This window comes from Scyliorhinus torazame, chromosome 23, assembly GCF_047496885.1.
Source record: "Scyliorhinus torazame isolate Kashiwa2021f chromosome 23, sScyTor2.1, whole genome shotgun sequence".
Classification (NCBI taxonomy): domain Eukaryota; kingdom Metazoa; phylum Chordata; class Chondrichthyes; order Carcharhiniformes; family Scyliorhinidae; genus Scyliorhinus; species Scyliorhinus torazame.
The window spans coordinates 40,605,881-40,627,662 of NC_092729.1; the positions used below are offsets into that span (position 1 = coordinate 40,605,881).

The 21,782-nt window shown below is 44.8% G+C and overlaps 1 protein-coding gene across 4 annotated transcripts in view; it reads left to right on the forward strand.

The window, feature by feature from the left end:
- Nucleotides 1-20,914, forward strand: part of LOC140399740 (leukocyte immunoglobulin-like receptor subfamily B member 2) — a 44,277-nt gene extending 23,363 nt beyond the window's left edge. Inside the window, exons 1-5 of one of the 4 annotated variants that reach the window (XM_072489250.1) lie at nucleotides 4,614-4,722; nucleotides 9,403-9,699; nucleotides 14,924-15,034; nucleotides 15,962-16,026; nucleotides 20,736-20,914. In XM_072489250.1, the coding sequence (XP_072345351.1) occupies nucleotides 4,617-4,722; nucleotides 9,403-9,699; nucleotides 14,924-15,034; nucleotides 15,962-15,996 (549 nt within the window). In that variant the 5' untranslated portion in view covers nucleotides 4,614-4,616 and the 3' untranslated portion in view covers nucleotides 15,997-16,026; nucleotides 20,736-20,914. Of the gene's footprint in view, nucleotides 1-4,613; nucleotides 4,723-9,402; nucleotides 9,700-14,923; nucleotides 15,035-15,961; nucleotides 16,027-20,735 lie in introns of those variants that run through there. The other 3 variants (XM_072489249.1, XM_072489252.1, XM_072489253.1) reach the window with 3 other exon arrangements.
- Nucleotides 20,915-21,782: the final 868 nt, after the last annotated feature.

A 21,782-nucleotide genomic window follows, 5' to 3' on the forward strand; every position in this document is an offset into this window, starting at 1 on the left:
CAGTTTCTCCAATCTTCCATTGTATCTAAATTCCTCATCTTTGAAAATTCCAAAATGCCTAAAAATCTTCATTCCTGGTATCATATCATCTGCACTGTCTCCAAGGCCTTAACATCCTTGCCCCGAACTGAATACAGTACTCCAAATGTGGTCTGACCAATCAATTTTAAAAATAAATTCAGAGGACCCAATCATTGTTTTTCCAATTGAGGGGCAACTTTGAGCTGCCAATCCGCCTAAATTGCACATCTTTGGTGAAACCTACGCAGACACCGGGGTAACGTGTAAACTCCACGCAGATAGTCACCCAGCTCCGTGATTCGAACCTGGGTCCTCAGCGCCATAGGCAACAGTGCTAACCACGGTGCTACGAGCCGCCCTTTGACCAATCGTTTGTAGAGGTGCAGCATCACTTGCTTGCTTTTATACTCTATGCCTCTATTTATTAACCCACGCTTCTTAAAAACTGTTTCAACTTCTCTGGCCACCTTCAGAGGATTAGGCACTTGTACTCCGAGTTCCCTCTGCTCCTGTACTCACCTCAAAGTCGTCCCATTGACCCTGTATTGATATTAAGAAGGAGGATGTGCTGGAAATTGTTTAAAGTTTCAGGATTGATAAGTCGCCTGGGCCTAACGGGATATACCCAAGATTAGTACGGAAACTAGGGTGGAGATTATTGCACCAGTGGCGATGATCTTTGTACCCTCAATCTCCATTGGACTAGTACCGGATGATTGGAGGGAGGCGAATGTGGTTCCCATGTTCCAAAAAGGGAATGGGGAAATCCCAGGGAATTACAGACCAGTCAGTCTTACGTCTGTGGTGACTAAATTACTGGAAAGGATCCAGAGAGAGAAGTTATGATTATTCAGAAAAACATAGTTTGATTAAAGATAGGCAGCGTGGCTTTGTGAAGGGAATGTCATGCCTCACAAGCCTCCTTAAATTCTCTGAGGATGTGACGAGACACATTGATGATGATCGGGCCGTGGATGTAGTGTATATGGATTTCAGTAAGGTTTTGATAAGGTTCCCCGTGGTAGACTCAATCAGAAAGTAAGGGGGCATGGGATGCAGGGAAATTTGGCTGTCTGGATACAGAATTGGCTGACCGAAAGAAGTCAGCGAGTGGTAGTGGATGGGATGTATTCCCCCTGGAGATCAGTGACAAGTGGTGCACCGCAAGGATCTGTTCTGGGACCTCTGCTCTTTGTGGTTTTTTTAAATGACTTGGATGAGGGAGTGGAAGGGTGGGTTAGTAAGTGTACCGAAGACACGGAGGTTGGTGGAGTTGTAGATAGTGTCGAGGGCTGTTGCAGGTTACAAAAGGACATTTACAGGATGCAGAGCTGGGCTGAGAAGTGGAAGATGGAGTTCTACCTTGATAAATGAGAAGTGATTCATTTTGGAAGGTCGAATCTTCATGCTGAATACAGGGTTAAAGGCAGAATTCTTGGAAATGTGGAGGAACAGAGGGATCTTGGGGTCCACGTACATAGATCCCTCAAAGTTTTTACCCAGGTTGATAGGGTTGTTAAGACGGCGTGTGTTGTGTTGGCTTTCATTCACAGGGGGATTGCATCATTAGGGATATTTTTTAATTTATTTTTAATTTTTATAAATTTATAGTACCTAATTCATTTTTTCCAATTAAGGGGCAATTTAGCATGTTCAACCCACCTATCTTACACATCTTTGGGTTGTGGGGGCGAAACCCACGCAAACACGGGCAGAATGAACCACACGGACAGTGACCCAGAGCCGGGATAGAACATGGGACCGCGGCGCCGTGAAACTGCAGTGCTATCACTGAGCCACCGTGCTGCCCTATCATTAGAGACATTTATGTGACTCTTGGACAGGCACATGGTCAGCAGTAAATTGAAGCGCTGTAGGTCAGGTTGATCATAGATTAGGATACATGGTCGGCACAACCTTGTGGGCGAAGGGCCTGTCCTGTGCTGTACTGTTCTATCCTCCATATTCTTTGTTCTATATTGTCTCCGCATGTTTTGACTGCCAAAAAGCATTACCTCATATTTCACTGCATTGATAAAAGGGTTGCATTTGTGACTGAAACCCTTTTACCAGCTGTGTACCACAGGGATCTCTGCTGGGACCATTGCTGTTTTTTTATTTACATAAACGACTTGGATGTGAAAGTAGAAGGTATAATTAGTAAGTTTGCAGTTGACACGGACATTGGAAATATTCTGGATAGTGAGAAGGAAAGTCTTGGTCTACAGAATCATATTGATCAGCTCGTAGTCGGGTACAGCCATAACAGTTGGAATTTACTCTGGACCAGTGTGAGCTGATGCTTTTTGCGAAGGCTATAAAGGATAGGATATACCCAATTGTAATACGGTAAGTCCATAGGTAGTATTGAGGAACAGGGGATCTCTGGTTGACAAGTCGATGGCTCCCTGGACGTGGCAGCACAGGTAGATAGAGTAGTGAAGAATACACGCTGAACTTTGCCTTCCTTACCTGGAACATTGAATAAAGGAGCAGGGAGTTATTGGGACAAATTTAGTACATTGCTTCGACAACAGATGGAATATTGTGTGTAGTTCTGATCGGTACACCATCGGAAGGACGTGGTTACACTGGAGAGGGTGCAGAGGAAATTCACAAGGATGCTGCCTTGGGAAGAACGTTTCAACTATGAAAACAGTCTGGATAGGCTTTATTTGTTTTCTCTGTAACAGAGGAGGATGAGGGAAGGATCTGATAGAGATATTCAGAGGCAGAGATAGGGGGAATCGTGATAATTTTTTCCCAGGGAATCCCAAAGGGGATATGTTTCAGGTGAGGAATGAATTGTTCGGAGGGGAGTTGATAATAAACATTATTTCACCCCAAGTGTCGTTGGAATATGAGTAAAAGCAAGTTTTCAGAATAATCTGGACAAGCACTGAAATCGCCAAGCTGTAGCTTGTGAACCATGTGCTGGTTTATAACATTAGTATTGAATGATATTTCATGCACTGAGAACCCGGGTTCGAACCAGGCCCCTGTTTCACTGTCTAAGTGGAGTTTGCACATTCTCCCCGTGTTTGCGTGGGTTTCGCCCCCACAACACAAAGATCCAGAGCCGGGATCGAACCTGGGACTGAGGCGCCATGAGATAGCTGGGCTAACACACTGTCCCACCGTGCTGCCCATGTATGTAAGACCTCGTAAGGCCGGCAAATTATCTTCCCTTAAGTCTATAAGTGAGTCCGCTCCGTTTTTCGTCGTCATCATTCGGTGTTAATTGAACTGAAATCTTACTATCTGCTGGGTGGAATTCGAACACTAGTCCGTAGCGCATTACCCTGGGGCTCGAGGTTACTCATCCAGTAACCATACCACTGTGAGAGCTGCTTGGCTGGACGAGTATGTTTGCTTAATTGAAAACAAGGCATCCAAGGCATTTGTTTTTTTCGGTAATTGGTAATTAAATTTAATTCGTGCGCTATTTTAAAGTAAAATTACATATTTAGTCATGTAATTAAAAGCTGCTCGTTTTGATTGGGTGTAAGTTAATTGCGCTTCTGAATTAGGAGTCAGCTGTGTCCCTCTGAACTGAAGCTGGTTAACTGCCCAACTGGATTGATTCAGTTATCAAAATCCTTGTTTCGGGCACGCTGTGAGGCGGAGGGCAGCTTCAGAGTTGCTTTCCTGAACTGTCAGTGCAGCTTGGATAAACCACAGTGTGTTGGGGTTGAGTGAAAACAGTGTTGATTCAAACAGGAGAAGATAAAGCTAAAACGTTATAGACGGCGCATTGGTACAGTGGTTGGCACTGCTGCCCCACAGCGCCAGGGGCCCGGGTCCATTTCGGGTCTCGGCTGACTGTCTGTGTGGAATTTGCATTTCCCCCCGTGTCTGCGTGGGTTTCCTCCTAGTGCCCCGATTTCCTCCGACAGTGCAATGATGTGCAGATTAGGTGGATTGGCCATCTTTAATTTCCCTTAGGATCCAAAAGTTTTGGTGGTGTTAGCGGGTGATCGTAATAAGGTGGGACTGTTTCAGAGGGTCGGTGCAGACTCGATGTTCCAAAAGGCCTCCCACTGAACTGTATGGAGTCGAAGATGAAAACTACTGAGTGCGGAGTTCAGGCTCAGTCCGAGCTTCAGAAACGCCGATTCAGAGCTGGTCTGAAGATTCGGGGTAAGATTGGGTTGGGAACTTGTTACCAGATGCGCTGCTTCTAGTTAGTAAAGTCGCATTTGTGAAATGACTGCAGAGTACTCCAGAACAAGAACAGCCGGTGAGGTGGGGGCAGAGGCCAATGAGATTTCCTTATCCAGAAAGTGAGATGCGGTAATGCAGGTCGCTGATTGGTGACTTTCATTTCAGGTGTGAGTTTCTTCCACTTACCTCTATTCTCTTTAGAATAAGATCCCCTGTGTAAGCAGTACTCTGAATTTAATGGAATCTAAGAAGTATTTTAAAGGATCTTGAAAGAGAACTCAGCGTTGTGAAATGATCCTTCTGAAATATGTCGGAAATCAGAGACATTTCACGTGTTTCTGATCACTGGAACTGTGTCCAACTGCAGCTCCTGATTATCCGCAATGCATGACGGGAGCTGCACATGAACGAACTATTGAGCACCCGTGGTGATGATGACGTTGTGGATATCACTTTTAGCAAGCATGCCGCAACACAAGTCATGGTTGCCCAGGCGGAGAAGCAGTGGCAGACCGTCAGGTGGAGTGGTAGCCGGAGGCAGGTAGTGCACGGGTTACACGCATGTGGTCATCCCCATCTCAGACAACTATATCGTCTTAGATAGTATTGGGATAGGAGGCCTTTCAGGCTAAATAATCAATAGCTGTGTTAGTGGCCGCGTGGGTGCACAGCGGAGGAGAAAAATATTGGGAGATCGTCACTCATCGCGGACTCGATTGTAAAGGAAGCCGGATTGCGTTTCTGTGGCCAGAAACAGGCCCTATAATTGTTTATTTCCTTTTTTGTGCCTTGAGAGCAGTGTGATGTGGGAGGGGATTAGCCAGTGGCCGTGGTGCATGTCGTTACCACTGACATGGGCAGACAAAGGGATGAGATCCTGCAGCAGGAATTTAGGGAGTACTGCAGGTGGAATGAATCGCATTGACATTTGTGATGCTGAAGACATCCAGAGGAGACCGAGATGGATCATCCACTCGGCACTTCTTGCTGCAGATTGTTGTGACTGTCTCAGCCTTGTCTTTTGTATATCTGTCCCGGGCAGCTTCATCATTAACGACATGGATATTTGCTGCGTTGGGAGTCAATGGAGAAGATTGCGGGGGCCCATTCAGAGATATTTATGTATTTGCTGACCGCAGGTGAATTGCCAGATGGAGGATCGCTAATGAGGCACCTTCATTCAAAAAGCGCGGCAGTGATATACCACGTATTTACAGGGCTGTACGTTATTGGTACGGAAATATTGTGGTTGGGGGCGGGGGGGGGGGGGGGGGGGGGATCCTGTGGCACAGGAGTAATCAACGCTTGGACAGAAAACGATTTAGCAGGGATAGTCAGCGCGGATTGGTGGTGGAACATCCTGTCCAACTAATTTCATTTAGTTGTATGAAAAGGTAAATAAATATATTGTTGAGGGTAGTTGACGTGGTTAACATGAACATAAATGAGTGATTTGAGAAGAACCCACTGGGAAAATTGCCCCAAAGGTTTAAAGCCATTGGATTCAAGCTGGAAAAATGTATTCAATGTGTTGTTGTTAACAGGAGGCAAAGGGTGATGGTAGAGTTGCTTTGGTGATTGGAAACCTGTCACCATCAGTGTACGACAGGGATCGGTGCTGTGACCCTTGATGTGTATATTCAAGAAATTAAGTATATGCCGAAGGTATACAGAATACAGATGACACGGAATTTGGTGGTGATGATAGTGAAGAGGATAGCCATGCGACAGACTGATATTGATCACCTGGAGAGTTTGGCAGAGCAAAGACAGATGCAATTTAATCCTGAGAAGTGTGAGGCGATGCATTTTGGGAGTTCGATTAGGGGTATTATCTGCAAAATGATTGACAGATCCCGAGGGAGTATTGAAGAAAGAAAAGACTTTGCTCTACGAGTCCATGAATACCTGGAGGTGGAGGAACAGGTAAACAGGGTGGTGAAGAAGGCATACGGAATGCTTGCCTTCATTATCTGATGCTTAGGATATAGGAACAGGGAAGCTTTGGTCAAACTTTATACATCAATTGTCATGCCACAGAAGGAATGTTGTGCGCAGTTCTGATCACCACAGCATCGGAAGGAACTTGTTGCACTGGAGGCTGTGCAGAGGAGATTCCCCAGGTTGTTGCCAGCGATGGAACGTTTCAGCTCTGAGGAAAGACTGTGTTTGTTTTCATCGCAGTAGCGGATGCTGAGGGGAGAACTGAGAGATGTGCAAACAATTTAGAGAGATAGATAGGATAGATGGTCCGAATCTTTACCACATTGAAGACGTGTCAAAGCTAAGGGGGTAAAATATTAACGGGAGGAATAAGTGGTGTATGGGGACCTGCAGAAACTTTATTTTATACCCAGAGTGTGGTGGAAATGTCGGATCGCGCTGACAGAGAGGGTGGTGTGCACAGGTACACTTGCAACATTTAAGTAGCATTCGAACTAACACTTAAATCGCAGAGGCATAGTAGGCTGTGCACCAAGAGTTGTTAAATGGAATTAGTACAGATTGGGGCTTGATCGGCATAGACAACGTGGGGCGAATTGCCTGTTTCTGTGTTATGCGACTCGCGACTCGATGATCACTCTGCCAGCGACTTCCCAATTACTTCATCAAAACAGATCATTTATTTATGTAATTTCCAGGAAACGTTGTCTTAATCTTCCTTGCACTGCCAAGGGAAAGGGAGATGTTCAATTTACTAGTCCTAACTTATGTCCCTCATTCCTGGAAGCATTTGAGTCAATGACCTCCAAATCACTTTCCAAGACCTGGCCATCATGTATAGAGTTTCATGCTCAGAATTGGATACAAGATGTTACTATTATTTTATGAAGCTTTTGCATAAGTTCCATGTTGCCATAAGAAACATCGAAAATAGGAGAAGGGGTGGCCATTCAGCCTTCGAGCCTGCTCCGCCATTTATTATAATCATGGTTGATCATCCAACTCAATGGACTAATTCTGCTCCCCCCCCCCCTTCCCCACCCCACGCACCCGCATGTTCTCCAATCTCCCTCACCCGAAGTCATATATCTAACTGGTTTTGAAAACATACAATGCTTTGGTCTCAACTGGCTTCCAGTGGTAACGAATTCCACCGACTCTCCACTTCTGAGGGGATAGATTTCTCCTTATCTCTGTACAAATTGTCTACCCGTATCCTCGGACTGTGACCCATCGTTCTGGACACCCCCACCATCGGGAACATCCTTCCTGCAATCACCCTGTCTCGCCCTATTGGAATGTTATAGGTTTCCAGGAGATCCCCCTCGTTCTTCAGAACTCCAGCGAATGAAATCCAACCGATGCAGTCTGTTCTCATTCGTTAGTCCCGCCATCCAATGAATCAGTCTGGTAAGCTTTCGATGTACTCCCTCGAGAGCAAAGACTCTGTTCTCAGATAAGGAGACAAAAACTGCAAATAATATTCCAGTTGCTAATTCAGCAAGTCCCTGTACAATTGCAGCCAGGCACACCTGATCCTGTACCCGAATCCTCCTGCAAGAATATAATTTCCCTTCTTTACCACGTGCTGTATCTTCCTGCTGGTCTTGAGTGACTGGTGTGCAAGGGCACTCGGGTCTCATTGTACATTACCCTCTCCTAATTTATGAACATTCATATAACAGTATCCCCTCTTGTTTTTCTGAACAAAGTGGATGCAAATGCGTTCATAAAAATGATGCTGCACCTACCATTAATTTGCTCACTTATTCAATTGTCCAAATCACAGCGGAGGATCTCTGCAACCTGCAGGAAGTTCACCCTCCCACTGAACTTGGTGTCATCTGCAAATTTGGCGATATTATTTGTCCGATTTGATTTGTCCCTTTTCTGTGTAATGGACATATCTTGATTGATTGATTTATCGTCACATGTACCAAAGTACAGTGAAACTAGTTTTCTGCGACCAAGAGAACGTACACAGTACATAGTAGACAAAAGGTTTAATCATCTAAGTACATCCACATGTAGTACATCGACAAATAGTGATTGGTAAAAGTACGGAACAAGGGCCAAACAAAGCAAACATATGAGCAAGAGCAGCATAGGGCGTCGTGAATAGTGTTCTTACAGGGAACACATCAGTTCTAAGGAGAGTTGTTGAGGAGTTTAGTAGCTGTGGGGAAGAAGCTGCACGTATATCTGGATGTGCGGGTATTCAGACTTCTGTATCCTGCCTGGTGAAAGGGTCTGGATGAAGGCAATGGCTGGGTGGGAGGGGTCTCTGATAATGCTGTCTGAATTCATGAGGCAGCGGGAGGTGTAGACAGAATCAATGTGCGGGTGGCAAGCTTGTGTGATGCGTTGGGCTGATTTCACCACACTCTGCAGTTTCTTGCAATCTTGGGCCGAACAGTTGCCATACCAAGCTGTGATGCAACCGGATAGGATGCGTTCTATGGCACATCTGCAGAAGTTTGTGAGATTTGAGGGAGACATGACGACTTTTTTTAGCTTCGGCAGTAACAAGATATGAATTGGGCTTTCTTGACTTTTGCGTCAAAGTGAAGGAACCTGGACAGACTGCTGGTGATGGTGATGGCCAGGTATTGAAGCTGCCGACCGTATTCACTTCGGAGCTATTGATGTGGCAAATTGTACTGCACTGTACTTTGGTGCATGCCTTCAGTACAAGTACAAGTCTGTAGGAATATCCGCAGGTCCTCTAACCTCTACAGTGTCCAATTCCTTTTGCCGTTTCTTGAGATCACGACTGCTGTTTTGAATTAGCTGAGGACCGGCACACACCATCCGAAAGAACAACCGAGACCCACACTCCGACACTACCCCAGTAACCCCACCGAACCTCTCGGACATTAAGGGCAGTTTGTCACTGCCATTCCATCTAACCTGCATATATTTGTATTGTGCACCCGGGGGAAACCCGTGCAGACACGGGTAGAATGTGCAAACTACACAGTGACAATCACCCAAGGCCGACATTGAACCTGGGTCCCAGATGCTGTGAGTCACCGGTGCTAACCAGTGTGCCACCGTGCCCCAAATCAAAACGCTGGGACTCTGGAGCACAACCCATTGACAGTACTACGGCCCCACTGCCTCCCTGACTGATCAGTCCTTCACATTCTATAGCATCCTGTTATCTCTGTCTCCTTTTCAATTAGGTAATTCGACTAAAGTTCTGAATATTAATAGCCTGATTCAGTGTTGAATATGTAATGACCGTCACTATTTCTTTCTGTCCAACTGCAGGTCTGAATAAACCACGTTTCTCAGTGGATTCCTATGTTATTGCTGACGGTGAAAGTGTCACGTTTAACTGCTCCAGCTCCCAGGACAGTCCTGGGATTGCATTTTACTTATACAGACAAGGACAATCGAATTCTGTCAACGTTAAATATCCTGCTGCAGGAATGCATTCTGTCACCTTCACCATCAATAAAATCGATCACTCCAAAATAGGATATTATACCTGTCGATATGAAGCGGAGGTGAACAGAACCCGGCTATGCTCGACCTCCAGTGACCCTTTGAGCATCAGTGTAAGAGGTGAGTGATATGCACAGTCAATATATCCACCTGATTATGGATAATGTGTTCCTGTTTTAATTCAGACATGAGATGTTATCTCGTTAAACTAACCGGTGCACTTCGCAATTCAAGCTGACATGAAAATAGGAACACAGTGCTCTGGTGTTAAATCTTGGCACAGACTACACCGAGAATTAAATGTGTACATGATCTAATATCTGGCAGCAATAAATCATCTGCCTCCTGGTTGGCACAGGTTAGCTGTGTCATGGGGAAGTCCACGCTTCAAAGCCAAAAATCAAGATATTTCCAAATGTAAACTGAGAGTTCTGCTGCATAATACCAGCAGATGCATTGAGACAAGATCCACATCCCAGCACCTTGCCAACTCCATTCCTGATTGGCTGCCGTTGAAGGATCATTTTTACGGAGCACCATTCTGAGGGAGGAGGATAGACAGACTGGGGTAAATTATCCAAATTGGAGAAAGACGGAAAATACTGTTTGTAATGTGCCACAAGTTTAGAAATGGTTACAATTCGTACATGGAGAGCGGAGCATGTTGTTGGAGACATTCCTTTTGATTTCCCTTTGCCCCATTTATTTTATGTAATTTTCTTTGTTCCGTGGACTCATAATGTTTTATTTATTTTCTATAAATTTAGAGTACCCAATTCATTTTTTCCAATTAAGGAGCAATTTAGCGTGGCCAATCCAACTACTCTGCACAGCTTTGGGTTGTGGGGGCGAAACCCACGCACATACAGGAAGAATGTGCAAACTCCACACAGACAGTGACCCAGGCTGGGATCGAACCTGGGACCACAGCGCTGTGAGGCTGCGTGCTACTCACTGCACTACCGTGCTGCCCCCGTGGACCATGATGTATAGAATCAGTGGACTCAAGCTGAAGCAACCTGATCGTCAGGCCTGTTTGACACAGCTTTTGTATTTTGGAGATGGAAATAGAAACTCCTCGGTGGTGGGTAAATCTATTGGTTTTAAACAAAAAGGCAACTTAGCGTGGCCAATCCACGGACCCTGCACATTTTTGGCTTTTCGTATTAAGACTCACACAAACACGGGGCAAATGAGCGAACTCCTCACGGAGACTGACCCGGGGCATCTCTGGAACCAAGGTCCTTGGCGCTACTATTGCGCTACATGTGTCCCGGGCGCCGGGTGAATATTAAGATCTGCATTGGTGGAAGTTCGTTCGATTGGTCTGTTGGCAACCTATGGGTTGTCCAGCGACAGTCTTCTCTCTGACAAGAGTCAGTGAATAGTTCTAGCGGAATGTTTCTGAGAGAGCTGAACAAAAGTGCTGTAAACACTGGTGGGAAACGTTTCAGTGAAAATTAAATCCGTGCCAAAGGAAGTCGACACCATTTCGAAAGCGCATTGCTAAAGACCCTTCATCATTTTGAGTTATGTGTCCGGTATGGTAATAAACACAGCCTAATCTTTCAGAACCATAATCTGCCCTGGTTTATAGAAATATGTAAAACTCAGATGCAAGATGGCTCCTTTAGAATTCATTGATGGTACGTTTCAATATTAAGTTTTCCCATATTCCTGACAAGGACCAGATTATGGTGGATAGATTCTCAATTATTTACAGTTGGTAAGTGGCAGATAGAAGAATTCCGGCAACTCAAGTAGAGGGAAAGGATAGATAAATGGATGTGCGCTTTGTTTTTTGCGTTACCCTGCTTGGTTTGAAACGTCCTTCAAATAAAGTTTCATCCCTTCAGGTGGGATGGGGGACGGGACGGGGGAAGTTATGTTAGATTCCCTCCTTTTCAGTTCCTTATGCTACCATTTATTTTATTATTTTGCTCCGTGGACCCATAATTAAAATGTGCCTGAAGAAAAGCCTGTTCATCATGCCAGTGCTTACCACATTTTGTACTTCGGAGAGACACCGAGACTATCATAAGAACCAACTTGGGAGGACGTCATTTCGTGTGGCTGCCCGTCAGTCTGTGGGCTGGCGAGTAATACGGTTCTGCTTGGCAACAGTCAGTGACTGGTTCATGTACGATTCTTCTGAGAGAGCTGGGCAGAAGATTCGGCCTTGAAAGGGGGAGGAGCTCTTTTTCTCTCGCTCCTTGCTGAATTAGAAAAACTAGTCTGTTGTTCAAAAACCAGTGAGCACCTGACATATCATTACTCCTAATTTAAAATGATGTTGATTCAAAAAGAAAGTAGACAACATTCGCCGAAAATATCCTTTCAAGCCCAGAAGGAATAAGTATCAAAACGAAATCTTGAACTCTTGAAAGACGTGAACTGAAAGCAGGCGCAATGCTTTAGAGATCCTTTCACGATGTTATTTTATTTTACTTTGTTCTCACTCCACAACTCTTTTCCTCATTGTTGTCTGCCACCGTGAGTGTGTGTCTGAGTGTGACTAAATGTCTGTGTCTGTGTGTGAGCCCGTGTATGTCTGTGTGTGTCTGTGTCTGAGTGAGTAAGTGTGTCTCAGTGTGTTGTAGGGGGGGCTATTTGGAAAGTGGGGGCTGAGTTGAGGAAAGTGGCAGTTATATTTTTGTCATTGTACTTACAGTACTGTTAAAATACATTGTTGGTATTAAACTTATAAACCTGATGACTTCAATGTATTGGGCTAAGTCAAGGTCGTCAGGTGTTTTGAAAGTACATTTAATTTCCCTCCTGTCACGTCACTCGGTCACGTGGGTTGGCATGGACAGCGCACGCGCCCAGGGGAGTTTGAGAATGTTAACAGGTGATTGAATGGAATTGCTCAGTATCATGAAGGATTCTTTTAGGATAAGTATACACCGCAGGGCAAGAGTTATAGCTGGGGGAAGGGCAATTATGATGCCATTAGACGTGACTTGGGGGGGTGGGGGGGGGGATAAGGTGGAGAAGTAGGCTGCAAGTGTTGGGCACACTGGATAAGTGGGGCTTGTTCAAGGATCAGCTACTGCGTGTTCTTGATAAGTATGTACCGGTCAGGCAGGGAGGAAGGCGTCGAGCGAGGGAACCGTGGTTTACACAAGGAATTGGAATCTTTTGTTAAGAAGAAGAAGGAGGCCTATGTGAAGATGAGGTGTGAAGTTTCGGTTGGGGCGATGGATAGTTACAAGGTAGCGAGGAAGGATCTAAAGAGAGAGCTAAGACGAGCAAGGAGGGGACATGAGAAGTATTTGGCAGGAAGGATCAAGGAAAACCCAAAAGCTTTCTATAGGTCTGTCAGGAATAAGCGAATGACTAGGGAAAGAGTAGGACCAGTCAAGGACAGGGATGGGAAATTGTGTGTGGAGTCTGAAGAGATAGGCGAGATACTAAATGAATATTTTTCGTCAGTATTCACTCAGGAAAAATATAATGATGTGGAGGAGACTGCTGAGCCCCAGGCTAATAGAATAGATGGCATTGAGGTACGTAGGGAAGAGGTGTTGGCAATTCTGGACAGGCTGAAAATAGATAAGTCCCCGGGACCTGATGCGATTTATCCTAGGATTCTCTGGGAGGCCAGGGAAGAGATTGCTGGATCTTTGGCTTTGATTTTTATGTCATCATTGGCTACAGGAATAGTGCCAGAGGACTGGAGGACAGCAAATGTGGTCCCTTTGTTCAAAAAGGGGAGCAGAGACAACCCTGGCAACTATAGACCGGTGAGCCTCACGTCTGTAGTGGGTAAAGTCTTGGAGGGGATTATAAGAGACAAGATTTATAATCATCTAGATAGGAATAATATGATCAGGGATAGTCAGCATGGCTTTGTGAAGGGTAGGTCATGCCTCACAAACCTTATTGAGTTCTTTGAGAAGGTGACTGAACAGGTAGATGAGGGTAGAGCAGTTGATGTGTTGTATATGGATTTCAGCAAAGCGTTTGATAAGGTTCCCCGCGGTAGGCTATTGCAGAAAATACGGAGGCTGGGGATTGAGGGTGATTAAGAGATGTGGATCAGAAATTGGCTAGCTGAAAGAAGACAGAGGGTGGTGGTTGATGGGAAATGTTCAGAATGGAGTACAGTCACAAGTGGAGTACCACAAGGATCTGTTCTGGGGCCGTTGCTGTTTGTCATTTTTATCAATGACCTAGAGGAAGGCGCAGAAGGGTGGGTGAGTAAATTTGCAGACGATACTAAAGTCGGTGGTGTTGTCGATAGTGTGGAAGGATGTAGCAGGTTACAGAGGGATATAGATAAGCTGCAGAGCTGGGCTGAGAGTTGGAAAATGTAGTTTAATGTAGAGAAGTGTGAGGTGATTCACTTTGGAATATTTGGAATATTTGGCTAATGGTAAAGTTCTTGAAAGTGTGGATGAGCAGAGGGATCTAGGTGTCCATGTACATAGATCCCTGAAAGTTGCCACCCAGGTTGATAGGGTGGTGAAGAAGGCCTATGGAGTGTTGGCCTTTATTGGTAGAGGGATTGAGTTCCGGAGTCGGGAGGTCATGTTGCAGCTGTACAGAACTCTGATACGGCCGCATTTGGAGTATTGCGTACAGTTCTGGTCACCGCATTATAGGAAGGACGTGGAGGCTTTGGAGCGGGTGCAGAGGAGATTTACCAGAATGTTGCCTGGTATGGAGGGAAAATCTTATGAGGAAAGGCTGATGGACTTGAGGTTGTTTTCGTTGGAGAGAAGAAGGTTAAGAGGAGACTTAATAGAGGCATACAAAATGATCAGGGGGTTGCATAGGGTGGACAGTGAGAGCCTTCTCCCGCGGATGGAAATGGCTGGCACGAGGGGACATAACTTTAAACTGAGGGGTAATAGATATAGGACAGAGGTCAGAGGTAGGTTCTTTACGCAAAGAGTAGTGAGGCCGTGGAATGCCCTACCTGCTACAGTAGTGAACTCGCCAACATTGAGGGCATTTAAAAGTTTATTGGATAAACATATGGATGATAATGGCATAGTGTAGGTTAGATGGCTTTTGTTTCGGTGCAACATAGTGGGCCGAAGGGCCTGTACTGCGCTGTATTGTTCTATGTTCTATGTTCTATGTTTATTGGATAGGTAGGGAATGCATCAATTTACTGGGACAAGCGGTGGCGCAGTGGCGTGTTCACTCGACTAGTAATCGAGAAACACAGGACAATTTTCTGGAGTCATGGATTCCAATCATGCGACGAGAGCTGTTAGAAATTCAGTTCAACTAAAATCTAAAATATTTAATGGAAATGTTAAAACACATCCCGTTCACTACTGGCCTATGACGCACTAAAATGGTCATTCATTTTCTCCTCATAATCTTTTAGTTTCCAGTTCAATCCCAATCCGTTTCAGTCTCGCTGCATTGATCGTGTTAGGAATCGTGATTATTCTGGGACTAGAGTTTATTCCGACCAAGAGAAAGCCAGTTCCTGCAGGTATGTTTGAAAACCTACCGGATAGATTGATCAATTCATGTTGGATATAATAGTAACATACCAATGCAAACTGCTACTCACAGAGTAAGTATTAAGTCTTCGTTATTGAATGCTGTCAATTTAAATAAGGCCGTATAGAGTCTGAAACAATCAGACAATATGTTCTCAGTCATTGTCAAAAAAGAGATGTGAAATACATATATTTGTTAAAGTATATGTACACTGAATGTATATATATAATTATAGTTCTGTGTTTACATGCATATACTTTCTTGTTATTGAGAAAACCAGTTGAAATTGCTACTCGTGACAGATATCTGAACATTTCCACATCAGTCACATTTCCACTAAGTAGATATGTACGTAGTTCCCTTTAACATTTAACTACAATACCATCTGAAATTCGGCAGCTGCTGGATTTACATTTATTCAAAACACACTGTTGAACTCGGGATGAACATCTCACCTAAACCAGGAATATCAATATGGTAAGGTTAACTAAAATGATCACTATGTCTCAAATACAAAGAGTTACACCAAATTCAGCCAGCAACATGTAGCGATGGAATTCAACCGTGAATGGAAAAATATAGTTATTGAATTATATTGAATTATCCAGCAGAGGGCAGTAGAGCGGAGCTGCTGATTGGCTGTTGCGGGGGTAATTTGCATACCTCCGTGTGCTCACCCTTACTTGAAGGTAGTTTGTGGAGGAGTTGTTGTCAAGTGACACTTAAACCCGGAACACTTCTTCAGTGTTTCCGTCCGTACCCCCTCCTCTCACCAAAAAAAAACAACCGCTGTAAAGAACACGAGGAAGGCTCGAGGGCAGGTAGAAGTCGAAAGAAGTTGAACCGTGACGTCACAGCCTGCAGGTAAGGGACTGGCTAGTGACTGGTAAGTAGCTTTTCTTTTATTTTCCCTCAGGTGTTATCTTGTGGGGCGCAGAGGTTGCCGAGTGAGTGCTTGCTGAGAAGGGGAGTGAATAACAGGTAAGCTCTTTCTTTCTTTTTCTTTTTTTTATCTAGAGGGCATGGCAGGGAACGTAGTGCAATGTTCCTTCTGCAGAATGTTTGAGGTGAGGGACGCCGTCAGTGCCCCTGCTGATTTCATCTGTGGGATGTGCACCCGTCTCCAGCTCCTCAGAAACCGCGTTAGGGAACTGGAGCTGGAGCTGGATGAACTTCGGATCATTCGGGAGGCAGAGGTGGTCATAGATAGAAGCTTCAGGGATGTAGTTACTCCGAAAAATAAAGATAGATGGGTGACGGTGAAAGGGGCTGGGAGGAAGCAGTCAGTCTAGGGATCTCCTGTGCTCGTTCCCCTTAGTAACAAGTATATCGCTTTGGATACTGTTGGGGGTCGACGACTTACCAGGGGTAAGCCATGGGGTACAATTCTCTGGCTCAGAATCTGTCCCTGTTGCTCAGAAGGGAAGGGGGAGAGGAGTAGAGCATTAGTCATTGGAGACTCCATAGTTAGGGGGATTGATAGGAGATTCTGTGGGAACGAGAGAGACTCGCGGTTGGTGTGTTGCCTCCCAGGTGCCAGAGTGCGTGATGTCACGGATCGTGCTTTCGGGATCCTTAAGGGGGAGGGGGAGCAGCCCCAAGTCGTGGTCCACATAGGTACCAACGGCATAGGTAGGAAAAGGGATAGGGATGTAAGGCAGGAATTCAGGGAGCTAGGGTGGAAACTTAGATCTAGGACAAACAGAGTTATTATCTCTGGGTTGTTACCCGTGCCACGTGATAGCGAGACGAGGAACAGGGAGAGAGAGGAGTTCAACGTGTGGCTACAGGGATGGTGCAGGAGGAAGTGTTTCAGACTTCTGGATAATTGGGGCTGATTCTGGGGTCGGTGGGATCTCTACAAAAGGGATGGTCAACGCCTGGATCAGAGGGATACCAATATCCTGGGGGGAGGGGCGGATTTGCTAATGCTCTTCGGGAGGGTTTAAACTAGTTCAGCAAAGGCTTGGGAACCTGAATTGTAGCTCCAGTATATAGGAGGTAGAGAGTAGTGAGGTCATGAGTAAGGTTTCAAAGTTCCAGGTGTGTACCGGCAGGCAGGAATGTGGTTTAAAGTGTGTCTTCTTCAATGCCTGGAGCATCCGGAATTAGGTGGGTGAACCTGCGGCATGGGTTGGTACCTGGGATTTTGATAATGTGGCCATTTCGGAGACATGGATAGAGCAGGGACAGGAATGGCTGTTGCAGTTGCCGGGGTTTAGATATTTCAGTAAGCTCAGGGAAGGTGGTAAAAGAGGGGGAGGGTTGACATTATTAGTCAAGGACAGTATTACGGTGGCAGAATGGAACTTTGATGATGACTCGTCCACTGAGGTAGTATGGGCTGAGGTTAGAAACGGGAAAGGAGAGGTCACCCTGTTAGGGGTTTTCTATAGGCCTCCGAAAAGTTCCAGAAATGTAGAGGAAAGGATTGCAAAGATGATTCTGGATAGGAGCGAAAGCAACAGGGTAGTTGTTATGGGGGACTTTAACTTTCCAAATATTGAATGGAAACGTCATAGTACGAGTACTTTTGTTGTGTCTGTTTTTGTCCAATGTGTGCAGGAGTGTTTCCTGACACAGTATGTAGATAGACCAAAGAGAGGCGAGGCAATATAGGATTTGGAAAAACTGTTTAGCACAGGGCTAAATCGCTGGCTTTGAAAGCAGACCAAGGCAGGCCAGCAGCACGGTTCGATTCACGTAACAGCCTCCCCGAACAGGCGCCGGAATGTGGCGACTAGGTGCTTTTCACAGTAACTTCACTGGGGCTGTTTAGCACAGGTCTAAATAGACCAAGGCAAGCCAGCAGCACGGTTCAATTGCCGTACGAGCCTCCCCGAACAGGCGCCGGAATGTGGCGACTAGGGGCTTTCCACAGTAACTTCATTTGAAGCCTGCTTGTGACAATAAGCGATTTTCATTTCATTTCATTCATTTCATTTTTATTTGGTACTGGGTAATGAACCAGGACAGATTTTAGATTTGGAGGTAGGTGAGCACTTTGGTAATAGTGACCACAATTCCATTACGTTTACTTTAGAGATGGAAAGGGATTGGTATATACCGCAGGGCAAGATTTATATCTGGGGGAAAGGCAATTCTGATGCGATGAGGCAAGACCTAGGATGCATCGGATGGAGAGGAAAACTGCAGGGGATGGACACAATGGAAATGTGGAGCTTGTTCAAGGAACAGCTACTGCGTGTCCTTGATAAGTATGTACCTGTCAAGCAGAGAGGAAGTAGTCGAGCAAGGGAACCGTGGTTTACGAAAGCAGTCGAAACACTTGTCAAGAGGAAGAAGGAGGCTTATGTAAAGATGAGTCATTAAGGTTCAGTTAGGGCGCTCGAGAGTTACAAGATAGCTAGGAAGGACCTAAAGAGAGAGCTAAGAAGAGCCAGGAGGTGACATGAGAAGTCTTTGGCAGGTAGGGTCAAGAATAACCCTAAAGCTTTCTATAGATATGTCAGGAATAAACGAATGACGAGGGTAAGAGCAGGGCCAGTCAAGGACAGTAGTGGCAAGTTGTGCTTGGAGTCCGAGGAGATAGGAGAGGTGCTAAATGAATATTTTTCGTCAGTATTCACACAGGCAAAAGACAATGTTGTCGAGGAGAATACCGAGATTCAGGCAACTGGACTAGAAGGGCTTGAGGTTCATAAGGAGTAGGTGTTAGCAATTTTGGAATGTGTGATAGATACGTCCCCTGGGCCGGACGAGATTTAGCCTAGGATTCTCTCCGAAGCTAGGGAGGAAATTGCTGAGCCTTTGGCTTTGATCTTGAAGTCATCTTTGTCTACATGAATAGTGCCAGAAGACTGGAGGATAGCAAATGTTGTCCCGTTGTTCAAGAAGGGGAGTAGAGACAACCCCGGTAACTATAGACCAGTGAGACTTACTTCTGTTGTGGGCAACATATTGGAACTTTATAAGAGATGGGATGTATAATCATCTGGAAAGGAATAATTTGAGTAGAGATAGTCAACACAGTTTTGTGAATGGTAGGTCGTGCCTCACAAACGTTATTGAGTTCTTTGAGAAGGTGACCATCAGGTGGATGAGGGTAAAGCAGTTGATGTGGTGTCTATGGATTTCAGAAAAGCGTTTGATAAGGTTCCCTACAGTAGGCGATTGCAGAAAATACGGAGGCATGGGATTCAGGGCGATTTAGCAGTTTGGATCAGAAATTGGCTCGCTGGAAAAAGACAAAGGTGGTGGTTGATGGGAAATGTTCAGACTTGAGTCCAGTTACTAGTGGTGTACCACAAGGATCTGTTTTGGGGCCACTGCTGTTTGTCATTTTTATAAATGATCTGGAGGAGGGCGTAGAAGGATGGGTGAGTAAATTTGCAGATGATAACTAAAGTCGGTGGAGTTGTGGACAGTGCGGAAGGATGTTACACGTTACAGAGGGACTTAGATGAGCTGCAGCGCTGGGCTGAGAGGTGGCAAATGGAGTTTAATGCAGAAAAGTGTGAGGTGATTCATTTTGGAAGGATTAACAGGAAGACAGAGTACTGGGCTAATGGTAAGATTCTTGGCAGTGTGGATGAGCAGAGAGATCTCGGTGTCCTTGTACATAGATCCCTGAAAGTTGCCACCCAGGTTGAGAGGGTTGTTAAGAAGGCTTACGGTGTGTTAGCTTCTATTGGTAGAGGGATTGAGTTTCGGAGACATGAGGTCATGTTGCAGCTGTAGAAAACTCTGGTGCGGCCGGATTTGGAGTATTGCATACAATTCTGGTCGCCGCATTATAAGAACGATGTGGAAGCATTGGAAAGGGTCAGAGGAGATTTACCAGAATGTTGCCTGGTCTGGAGGAAAGATCTATGAGGAAAGGCTGAGGGACTTGAGGCTGTTTTCGTTAGAGAGAAGAATGTTAAGAGGTGACTTAATTGAGGCACACTAGATGTTCAGAGGATTGGATAGGGTGGACAGTGAGTCTTTTTCCTCGGATTGTGATGTCTAGCACGAGGTGACATAGCTTTAAATTGAGGGGAGATAGATATAAGACAGATGTCAGAGGTATGTTCTTTACTCAGAGAGTAGTAAGGGTGTGGAATGCCCTGCCTGCAACAGTAGTGGACTCGCCAACACTAAGGGCATTCAAATGGTGACTGGATAGTCATCTGGACGATAATGGATTAGTGTCGATGGGCTTTAGAGTGATTTCACAGGTCGGTGCAACATCGAGGGCCGAAGGGCCTGTATTGCGCTGTAATGTTCAATGTTCCATGTTATATAAAGTGAAGGAGGGGTATCAATTTTACGCACGAGAGTTTCCACATAAATTCAGAGGCAGGTAAGTTGATTGTAGAAATTTCTTGCTGTGGTCTGTAATTGTTTAGTTGGTTAGTTAATATATGTTGCTTCCAGATGCAGTAAAATTACGATATTGACAGGGATGAAATTGTAGAATGTACTCTCAAAACGCGCTCTCGAGGCGACAACCGAGACGACGGCAGTCATATTATAATTAAAAAGGAACTGAACAGGTGAGAAATTGCCACAGCTAATCGTCACACAGGGTTCTTGCTGAAAGACATGGAAGCAGACGATTGTTTTTCACAATGGCGGCATTGCGCATCGGGAAGATTGTTGACCATTAATGTGTGCCTGTAAAGGTTATTACGACGGGATGATATCAGAGATGTATTACTCACGATTATTCACCTTGTATTTGACAGGTGACGATGCTGATGCAGTTTATTGTGAAACAACAATGTGAAGCGACAATGAAGAGATCACAATGTGAAAAAACTCTATTAAATATGTCACACAAGTCTGGGACTTTTAACCATAGTTAAGTTTGTTATTGCTCAAAAATGCAGCAAAGGATGTAATTCAGGTTCGCCAATTACCAGTACGATGTCTCTGACAGATATATCTCCGCATGTGTGTTTACGTTTCAATGGGTCAGTGTGGGCGAAAATGTGTGCGTTTATTTGTGTATATGTGTGCAACTTTATGTGCATACGAACGAATTTAAATATAATATAATTATAACGGAATTACATATATGAGGTAAACAATTAATTTCCAATAGAAAATGTTGAAATGAAAAAATAAATATACAAATAAACAACATACATTTTTTTTAAAATTCAGTTCAATGTATTTTTGTTTTAGATCTTTTGTCCTGAAACACATTTAACCACTTCAGCAGACTGCTGAAGCTGATCCCTGGGGATATTTTCCATCATGGCACTTCTGATAAGGTTAGAATCCTCTTCAAGTGCATTGAAATGCATTCAAGAATCCTGTGCATTGTATGGCACATCGGAAAATTAGCAAGGAAATATTAACGAAACATCAGGTTCTGGGGCAACGTTTAGAGGATATGTGCGGGGGAATTATTTCAGAGGGCAGTTGATGCCTGAAACTCGCTGCTGGCGGACGCGGTGGAAGAAGGTACGGTAGTGACGTTTAAAGGGTGTTGACAAATACAGAATTGGATGCGAATTGAGGGATACGGACCCTGACAGATGAGAAGGTTTTCGGTTAGAATGCAAGAATGGTCGGCGCAAGCTTGCAGGGCCGATGGGTCTGTTCCTGTGCTGTATTTTTCTTTCTTTTTTGTTCCATATACAAGGGAAACAATATATTTGGACATGACTTTTTAAAATGAATGGCCAAATAAACAAAGAAAGAACACAAGCAACATAGCATAATCAGGGAAATGGAAATTAAATGTTTTGCCCTCGTGTCCTGAAACACAAGTTCTACAAAAAGCT